General features: G+C 43.9%; 1 protein-coding gene across 1 annotated transcript in view; it reads left to right on the plus strand.

Annotated features, from left to right (window-relative positions):
• LOC118422377 (adenylate kinase 9-like) overlaps positions 1-10,229 on the plus strand; it is a 41,912-nt gene extending 31,683 nt beyond the window's left edge. Inside the window, exons 29-39 of the mRNA XM_035829897.1 lie at positions 178-387; positions 1,489-1,605; positions 2,064-2,282; positions 2,709-2,925; positions 3,546-3,678; positions 3,857-3,925; positions 7,032-7,178; positions 7,896-8,113; positions 8,769-8,941; positions 9,541-9,734; positions 10,124-10,229. Coding sequence (XP_035685790.1) covers positions 178-387; positions 1,489-1,605; positions 2,064-2,282; positions 2,709-2,925; positions 3,546-3,678; positions 3,857-3,925; positions 7,032-7,178; positions 7,896-8,113; positions 8,769-8,941; positions 9,541-9,734; positions 10,124-10,229 — 1,803 coding nt within the window. The remainder of the gene's footprint in view (positions 1-177; positions 388-1,488; positions 1,606-2,063; positions 2,283-2,708; positions 2,926-3,545; positions 3,679-3,856; positions 3,926-7,031; positions 7,179-7,895; positions 8,114-8,768; positions 8,942-9,540; positions 9,735-10,123) is intronic.
• Positions 10,230-10,387: the final 158 nt, after the last annotated feature.

Here is a 10,387-nt window from a genome sequence, read left to right on the forward strand (position 1 = left end):
AGGAGAACCGAGCTGGAAGCTGAGAAGGCAAAGCCGCTAAAGTATTTGCAGTAACACTGACAATAGTCGTGGATTCTGCCTGAAATCTCTGTTTCCAAAATCATACCAAGTTGCTAGAGTAACTGCTGTTTGGCATATCGCAGCCTATAGGCTGAATTGTTTGATTGTTTTTAACAGGACGACCTGATTGCTAAGAGGAGAACCGACCTGGAGGCTGAGAAGGCAAAGCTGAAGGAAGAGCGCAGACTGGAGAGGGAGGCGCAGAGACAGGCGGCCAGAGAGAGCGGTGCTGAGGAGTCTGGAGCAGAGGAGGAGGAGGAGGAGGAAGAAGAGGAGGAAGATGAAGATGACTTCAACATAGATGAGAAACTGGCAGAGGAGTTCGAGGTAAGCACAAAATTAAAGCCTGTCTTTTTCATGTTAGATGTTAGATGTTGGGTGTTAGATGTTAGGTGTTAGGTGTTAGCTGTTAGATGTTAGGTGTTAGATGTTAGGAAGAAGAGGAGGAAGATGAAGATGACTTCAACATAGATGAGAAGCTGGCAGAGGAGCTTGAGGTAAGTATTTACGTTAAATAGTCTGTCTTTTGCATGTTAGATGTGTAAATTGTATAACAGCCCCTGTTAGAAGGATTAGCCTAAGTGAAAACCTCTAGCATCTCTTCCACTGCTCAGGTCCCTAGACCTTTGATGGCCAACACCTTTTAGTCAGGAGGATTAGGGATAATCTAATCCTGTGGATTCATGCACCTGTGCATTTGTGCTGACATGGGCCAATTACTGTCAGATTGAGACCTGTCTGTCACTGGTTTCCACGGTGAATGACAGTCCTGCAGTCCCATTTCACGGATTTTTATAGTGACAAAGAATGCTGAGCTCCTATTGGTGACTCCGGGAAAGGGCAGGGATAAACAAGTCCATTAGCCCGATTGTCTGGGACAAGTAAAAGTGCTGTTCGGGCAAGCAGAAGTGCTTCCCCACTTGCCCGATGGGCAAGTAAAAATTTCCAGATGTGACCCGCTCAAATTACCACTGAGTGTGACAGCACATGGGGCTGAATGCCTGCCTATATTGACCATGCCAGTAGAGACATGGATTTTGTTGTTGTTGTTGTCCTCGTTTAACGTCTATTATTTTGCTACACGTGGTCTCTTAAGAAAAGTGAAAATTTATGAAAGGGAAAACACATAGAAAAATGTAATTAAAATTTCGGGCAAGTGAAAATTTGGTTCAGGCAAGTAAATTTTTAATGAACTTGCCCGATAGGACAAGTGAATTTTTGAAAACTTGTCTAACCCTGGAAAGGGAATGGTTCTCTGTAGTTAGAGGTGCAAGCAGTCAGGAAACAAGCAGTCAGGAAGGGGCCCTATGAGGTCCTGACAGCGAGAGATTGCGTAATGCAGGCTATGGTGATGATGGTTCTGTTGATGTACAAACCATCGCTATGGTGATAATGGTTCTCTGAATGTCTAAACCATCTCTTTTTCAGGAAGAGGAGGAAGAAGAAGAGGAGGAGGAGGAAGAGGAGCAGGATGCTGTGGACAGGATGAAGAACGAGCTCAGCGAACAGTTTGATGATGACAACACCAAGATGGCATCAGTTCAGGTCAGGCTCTTTGTTGGTGTACAAAAAGTTTAAGACATTACGTTTGTAGTATACCTGTAGCTGTCACTACTTACTTTAGCAACAAAACTTGAAAAAGAGTAAATGGAAAAGAGTATGGGTCCTTTCTGGTGTGATGGGATCAACTGAATCTGTCTGGTCTGGATATGCAGGTTGTACTGTCTGTTACAAACCTGATGTCTTACACCATGAAGCCATTTACTGGATATGCAATACAAACAAACAAACAAATACTTTTAATTAGTGCCTTTTTGTACAAAGACTTGAAGGCTTCAAGCATGATTTGAAATAGCCATGATGAGTTGATTTGTATGCCAAAATTTTGGCTAGAATATGAGAACAGCAGTGCTCAGTTACTGAAGGATCCTTGTAGAAGAAAACAGAAATATATCAATAAATAAATAGTAAGTAATGACTTTTCATCTTCTTTCATCTTCCAGGAAACCCTAGAGGAGATTTTCGTCCCCCGTATGGAGCTCCAGGCCACTAAGAAGCCCCACATTGTCCGCTACACCCTCTACAACAAGCTCAAGCCCCTCATCGACTTCAGAGACAGCATGTTCGAGCGTGTCTACCCGCTTAGCGAGAAGCTGGCCAGGAAGATGCTGGATGTCGGGTACAAGCAGCCATCTTGTTTCGGCATGTGGGATCCCGTCAAGGTCAGTTAGCAATGCTCAAGGTCATTTGTTAATTCTTGATTGCAAAATCTGAAGAAAAAATGCACTCTTACCTTTTTGAAGACAGGTTTTTGTATGATGATCCAATATCTCATTTTTCAATAATTATTATTTTCACCCTACTTCCAGGAGATGGTTTTTTTTTCTCTTAAATTTTTACTTTTTAACAGTATTTCAGGTGAATACTTTGTCTAAAACTTCATTGCAATGGATGCTTCATATTATGAGAAATCTATTTGGTTAACCAACTTCGGTTAATAAGTGAAGACCTTCACGGTGCCAACCCAAAAGATAGGACAGTGGCAACTGGCATCTACGTGCCAGCAGGTCTAACCCTCATATTGTGGGGAACAACAAAAGATAAAACAGTGAATGAGCGTAACATGATAAGTTTGTTTTTACTTCTAGATGTTGGAGGATGGAGATGTGATCCAGCCGCTGCAGGGCCCCAACAACCCGACCTTCCCCGTCATGTACCGCCAGCACATCTACTTCTTCTGCTCCATCCCCACACGCGAGAAGTTCATCAGGCACCCGCTCATGTACATCAGACAGCCCCCTGCCATGCCTGTGGTCCCCATCAGGATGGCAATCATCGGGCCGCCCAAGTCTGGGAAAACTGCATGTAAGTACTAAAGAGAATAAGATTTAGTAAAAGGTTTTCACGGTTAAACAATTCCGTAGTACAGTGGTAATGTATCAGAAAGACATATGAGAGATCAGTACAAAAAGTTTATCAGGCACCCGCTCATGTACATCAGACAGCCTCCAGCCATGCCTGTGGTCCCCATCAGGATGGCTATCATCGGGCCGCCCAAGTCTGGGAAAACTGCGTGTAAGTTTGAAACATTCTCCTATAATATTTGAATCCATGGGGTTATAATTTCGCTGTACAGAACAAAATGCAGTAATTTTTTGTGGAAAACATTACAGAATAAGAAAATGCATGGTATCAAGTACTACTTGCCTTTTATTTTTAAGCTGGTGTGTTACGCCGAAGGGCGGTTATACCAGCTATTTATTTATTTGTTTATTAATCTTTCAGGGTAGTCCCTACAGTTTTGATAAAACTGAGTTCCAAGGGAGCCCAAATCAACATAATGAACATAAACATAAACATAATAATAATCGTATAACATAAAACGTGACTAATCAAAAATAAGGAGGCCATCAGGAATGTGCTATATTGATACAGATACAGATTTTCTTGCAAGTATTTATGCAATTTCTTCCAATGTTTTCCAGTGGCAAACCGGTTTGTGCAAGAGTTTGGCGTGATGCGGATCTCGATTGGTGAGGCCATCAGGAATGTGCTGACCAATCAGAAGAAGTCAGACCTGGCCAAGCTGATCAACGTACAGCTACGGAAGGGCCTGACTGTTCCCGATGAGCTGGCTGTACAGGCACTGGAGGTATCGCTCATGGATATGGTACCCCAGACTAGAGGGTAAGGGAGTATGTGTGTGTGTGTGTGTGACCTTAAGTAGGACTCCCTTTGTATCTAGAAAAGCATGTTCAGCACCAGGGACAGCACCCTTGTTAGAGAAGGGTCTGATTGTTCCCGATGAGCTGGCTGTACAGGCACTGGAGGTGTCCCTTATGGACATGGTGCCACAGACTAGAGGGTAGGGGTTATACATGTATGTATTAGTAATGTTCAGCACTAGGGACAGCACTAGAGGGTAGGGGTTATACATGTGTGTATTAGTAATGTTCAGCACTAGGGACAGCACCCTTGTTAGAGAAGGGCCTGACTGTTCCCAATGAGCTGGCTGTACAGGCACTGGAGGTGTCAATCATGGACATGGTGCCTCAGACTAGAGGGTAGGACTTTAAGTAGGACTCCCTTTGTATCTAGAATAGCATATTCAGCACCAGGGACAGCACCCATGTCACAGAAGGGCCTCACTGTGCCTTGTAAGCTGGTTATACAGTTGTCAGTTGAGCTACAGGGACATCATACATGTAAAAAAACCCATATCTCCTCTTCATTTCATGCCCGAAAACCAGATACATTGATTTACTATGTACTGTCCTTGGCACTTAAATTACAGCAATGCCCTAATTTTGTGTTTTCTTAACTGTTTCCTCTCCCACTTAGAAGAGCAAACTGCGTGCAGAACTGTCGGAATGCTGATATTGAACATTAATGCTGCCGTGCTGGGGTATGATATAAAACAGGATATGTCCTATGGGGTTTCCATATAACCAAGCAGCATGATTGTGGGGAAAAAAGTGAACAAAAGTGAAAACAAGGCATTTCACCCTGCAGCTTCACGGAGATTACCACAACAAACTTTTAGTATCTTTTCATAACTCCTTTGTCTCTTTCTTCTCCCACCAGATATGTGCTGGATGGTTTCCCTGCAATATGTCCTAAATAGAAACTCACTGTATATTTTGCATAACACTTTTGTCTCTTTCTTGATTGATTGATGATGACTGGTTTATTCAAACACATATAATATACATGACCCAGATAGCAGCCCTAAGGCTGAATTGATAGGCACATTTACATTTACAATTGCAATAAAATACATATTGTCATCATTAAAAACAGGCATTCTACCGACTAACACCATTAAGCAATCTAAAAACTATTCACACAGAGTCATCGTTTAGCAGGGAAACCATATAGTTAATCGGGCTTCTCTTGAAACGAGTAGTGTTCGCTTTCAGAGTCTGGAGCCTGTTACTAGACCGAGTCTCTCTACCTGAGATCTCCCCACAGCATGGTGGGAGCCAGTTTCTGTAGATCGGGGATCTCCAGATGGAACTAGCATACGTTCTGCACAGTTCCTCTCGTCTCTGAGACAGTGGTGTGAGAGAGAGTTCAGTGAGTGCAGAGCCGTAGCAGGTGTAGTTCTGTCCAAGGATTATCTTACATGCTCTCTTCTGTACTCTCTCTATTGACCTAGATTCAGCAACGGTCAAACCTGGATGCCATACTTGGCATACGTATTCTAAAACTGGGCGAACAAAACCAATGTAGACAAGAACAAGGTCACAGGTAGTCAGGCAATACTTGGACAGTGTTCTTAACATGTACAGTCTTCTGCTTCCCTTCCCTACAATCCCTTCAACATGTTTCGTCCACCTGAGGTTGCTTTGCAATGTAAGACCTAAAATACGTGCAAACTCGACGACCTCCAGCTGTGTAGGACCAACTGTGATCACAGGTAGGGGTGGGGGGTGCTTCATGAAACAGAACACGAGGACTTTACATTTCAGCGGATTTAATGTCATGTGGTTGTCATCAGTCCAACGGGCTAGGCCGTCAATGTCATCTTGGATGGTTGGCGCACTGAGCATGTGTCGTGGCTCCAACAACGACAGGTCGTCGACATACTTGAAAGTGTCTGCTGTAGATTGATCGGCAGGAACCGCGTCATTCACAAGTACCAAGAAGATCAATGGCCCTAGCTTGGTACCTTGATCTACTCCACATGTTAATGTCTGCCATTCGGAAACTTCACCTTGGTACTTGACGCGCTGGCGCCGTTCGGTGAGAAAACTGATGATCCACGGAACGACAGACGGGCGCACTCCGAGCTCGATCATTTTGTTGACGGCAGTTTGGTGATGGACAGAGTCAAAGGCGCGTGTGAAATCCGTGAGCACTAGTGTTGACACATGGCTTCGTTTGTCGGCTGTTTCCAGCAGCTTGTGTGTCAGGAGCGTAAGGTAGTGTGTGGTCGACCGGCCACGCAGGGATCCATACTGGCGCGGGTCTACACTAGGAAGTATGTCCTTGAGACACCAGTCCGTAATGATGCCTTCGCACACCTTGGCAAACAGTGATGTCAGTGAGATGGGTCTTAACTTTGACAGACTAGGCGGCATTTCCTTCGGGACCGGTATGACGTCCGCGTCTCTCCAAGCCTCAGGAACAACACCCTGACAGAGCGATGTGTTTATAATATCACACAGTGGTTGGCTCAGCTCAAACGCGAACTCCCGCTGACAATTCTGGGGGAAATGTTGTCGCTGCCAGTAGCCTTACCGAGCTTTACCTGCTTAAGCCTGTGCCACATATCCCAGAAAGAGACAGTGGGTGGTGGGGCTGGGGCAGGCAGGTACGCTGGAGATCCCTGAAGCTGCAGAGGGGGCTGTTGTTGTGATGCCGCTTCCAGGTGCACGTTGATGGCGTTCGCTACAGACTGGGGCGATGAAGACGGGACGCTGGCCACTTCAACACGAAGCTTTCTTCTCCCACCAGATATGTGCTGGACGGTTTCCCGGTGATATGTCCTAAGAGGAAACTTCTAGTATCTTTTCATAACTCTTTTTTTTCTTCCTCTCCATTAGATATGTCCTGGACGGTTTCCCTGCAATATGTCATAAAAAGAAACTCACTGTATATTTGCATAACACTTTTGTCTCCTCCTTCTCCCACCAGATATGTCATGAACAGTTTCCCTGCCATATTTCCTAGAAAGAAACTGTTGATATCTTGTCAAAACTCCTTTGTGAACCGTTTCCCTGTGATATGTCCTAAGAGGAAACTTCTAGTACAGTAGAAGCTGCTTAATTGCACGGCCTATTTGCCGGTGACTTTCGTGCAATTATCCAGCTGGTGCAATAATGCAAAGCTATCCAGCTGGACCGCACCAGTTTGGGATTTGGGGACTAACAGAGATGTTAGCAAAAGTGTGCGGTAATCCGTTGTGCAATTATCTGGCTTCTACTGTATCTTTGCATAACTCCTTTGTCTCTTCCTCCTCCCACCAGATATGTGCTGGACGGTTTCCCGGTGACGAAGCGACAGGTTGACCTGATGACCCAGCGCGCGATCATTCCCGTCGTCGTGCTCGAGCTGCAGGTGTCTGGCAAGGAGGTCATCGTGCGAGCCGGCAAGGACAGGTCATCGCCAAACAGGTACATGTCAATCATAGTTTTTATTTCGCATTTTCAGATCAACATTTGTTCAGAAAAGTTGTTCACTCACTATCCAGTTTATTGTCTGTTGTTCCCTATCAACCAAGGGTTAGATGCGCTTGCACAAAAAAACATTCAATTTGTAATTGGTGCATGGGTAAAACATGTATGATTTCAAAAATCAAAGTTAAAATACCATGTTCTCATACAAGATTAGTTTGCTATTGAACAAATTAAACATTATATTGTAAGCTTTTGCAGAGTATTGACAGCTTTTGCTGCTTCCTTGTGATCAGTGTGCTTCTATGCAATTTTAGATAATAAAAAGATAACACTATTTGAGAAAGCAAGGAAAGAAGTAGTCTGTACTTCTTAAATCATGTTGTTTTTCTAGCTTACAACTCTTGTTTTTTTCTCTCCGAAGAACCCTTCCCCTGCACAACAGCCCCAGATCATGGCCATCAATCAGCCATGATAAAAGAATAACACTGGTAGAAAAGGCAGGCAAGAAGGTAGTCTATATTTCCCAGACGTTTTTTTTCTTGCTTACAACAATTCTTTTTTTCTTCTCCGAAGAACCCTGCCCCTCCACAACAGCCCCCAGATCATGGCCATCAAGTAGCCATGATAAAAGAGTAACACTGGTAGAAAAGGCAGGCAAGAAGGTAGTCTATATTTCCTAGATGTTGGTTTACAACTTTTTTTTTCTCTTCAAAGAACCCTGCCCCTGCACGACAGCCCCCAGATCATGGCGATAAAGCTTGCAGCCTGGCAGGAGCAGGTGGGAGGGGTGCGGAAGTGGTACCAGAGCGAGCACCGCAACTGGCTGGGCGTCGACGGCGAGCGCTCCAAGTGGTGGGTCTGGAACACGGCGAAGACTGAGTCCCAGAAGAGCGTGCAGCAAATACAGACTTACCTGAAGAGCGTCGGGCAAGGTAGGCACAAAATCTTCTACTAGTTAAGGATCTCATTACCTATTTAGAGTAAGGACCCTAAAAAGTCCTGTTTGAATGACATTACATGATGAACTTTCAATGTCCACATTTGATTTTTACCAATTTAATTTGTTGGTTCATGGATTATCGCTCAACTGCAAAATCATGATGAAAACAAATGTGGAAAAAAATGTCAAGAAGTGTTCATCTTTTTCTTAAACTGTACATATGTACTAAATTCTTGTACAAGATTTTCACAGATAAAGAAACAGTAACTGTTGTTGCTCCAAAAATTATGCGAGGGTCAAAGGATGGGCACTTTGTAAGTTTATTTTGATTTCATTTTATTTTCATAACTGTCCCCAGGGAAGGCAGCGTCAATCGCGGACATGTGCGTTACTCCATCGGAGTTGAAAATTTGATCCGTGTATACTTTTGTGTTGGAAGAAAGTTTAGCATCGTACTATGATTACTACCAGCACAGATGAGAGTACCATGTCATTTTCCTACCTGTTCTTTGGGAAGGCAACATCAGTCGCGGACATGTGCGTAACTCCATCGGAGTTGAAAATTTGATCCGTGTATACCTTTGCATTGGAAGAAAGTTTAACACTATGATTACTAGCTCCATGACATTTTTTCTGATTGTTTCCAGGGAAGGCAGCGTCGATCGCGGACATGTGCGTAACTCCCTCCGAGTGTAAGGCTCGTTTGGGAGACTTCGGCGAATACTGTCCCGTCAGCCTGGCGATAACAGGAGAACTGGTGGACTGTTCCACCAACCCTTCTCTGGAGTTCACAGCAGAGTTCAGGGGACACTACTACAAGGTACGGACACCTCTCTTTATCTCAGACTTATTACTTAGTAGATGAGAGGGTGGAGAAGGACGTGCACACCCCTTCTTCACCTTAGAAAGTCACGTGCAGGCCAGGTTACTCACCGTCTGCCTACCATTGTCTTCCGAGACAGATGGATGCCAGCACACACATGTACATATACATGTACTTTGCTTTGATGCACAGGGTTCGATGAGAAGCAACGGCCACAGTCATATTTCATCATGGAAGATCTTAAACAACGGAACATGTGCTTTATCTCCTAAGAAAAATTAAGCACTCCCTTTTTTTGATGAGCCAGATGATTTGAAAAAAAATCGCGAAATTGTCTTCCCTGTGCAATCATCAGTGCATGTTATACTCGTAGATGTACTAATATTAACATGCATTGCTCAGCTGGTAGAAGTTTAAGACTTATTTTGTACCTTTATTTTATGGTTTGTAGTTAGCTGTACAAAAGTCACCGTTGATATAGCTTCATTGTATACATGAACATCCCACCTTGTACTCCTTGACGCTTTCATATAACACATAATGATTAAACAAGTTCTTTAGGCTAACTTAAACGTCCCTTCTTTGCACTTCCTCAGATGGCTGGTAAGACAGAGCTTGAGAAGTTCCTGGCCAACCCTGAGCAGTTCACCCCTCCGCTGGCGCCACGGAAACTGCCGCCGCCCGAACTGCTGCCCCAGCGCAGAACGTCCGACGAGGTGCGGCTCATGTTCCCCAAGCAGATCGAGTTACAGGGCTACTGTCCCGTCACCTTCCTCGATGGGAAACTCAGGTGGGTGTTTCATTCTTTGCATTTATTTCTCCCACTCAACGTCGAAGCATTGCTTTTCAGAGGAACTTGAAATTGGATAGGCTATAGCCTGGTTTAATTACTACTGTCCCAGTATCATCTTCTTTTATAATAGATGTGAAAAACTATATGACAAGAAAAGATTTCTTGACTTTTTTACCATACAACTGTACGGTAATACAGCCAATAGTGAGGGCAAGTAAACATTATCATGAGGATAATTATCATTTTACTTCTGCCTAGGACGGTAATGGTGCAACAGATCTCTCACTTATGTTCATCATCATCATCTTTGCCGCATGTCACTTATGTTAGATGACTAACTTAATGTTATCAATTTTTCAAAATCTGTTTCTTATGACCATTTACAGATACGAGGCGATTGTACCCAGGGAACAATGGAGCATTGTGGTAGAGTACAAGAGTAAGCTGTATGTGTTTGAGACTGAAGAGAAGCTACAGAAGTTCATGAGGTGAGGAGGACGTTTCTTCGTCTGTGTGTGTGTTTGTTTGTGTGTTTGCAAGTTACGACGGTGTACAAAGAGGGATCAGTGTAGAGTCGACATGCAGCAGCAGCATGCACAGCAATGCTCATCACGACAATAGTTTTTTTCTCTTTTTTTTTTTTTCTTTTT

Source organism: Branchiostoma floridae, chromosome 9, assembly GCF_000003815.2.
Source record: "Branchiostoma floridae strain S238N-H82 chromosome 9, Bfl_VNyyK, whole genome shotgun sequence".
Classification (NCBI taxonomy): Eukaryota; Metazoa; Chordata; class Leptocardii; order Amphioxiformes; family Branchiostomatidae; genus Branchiostoma; species Branchiostoma floridae.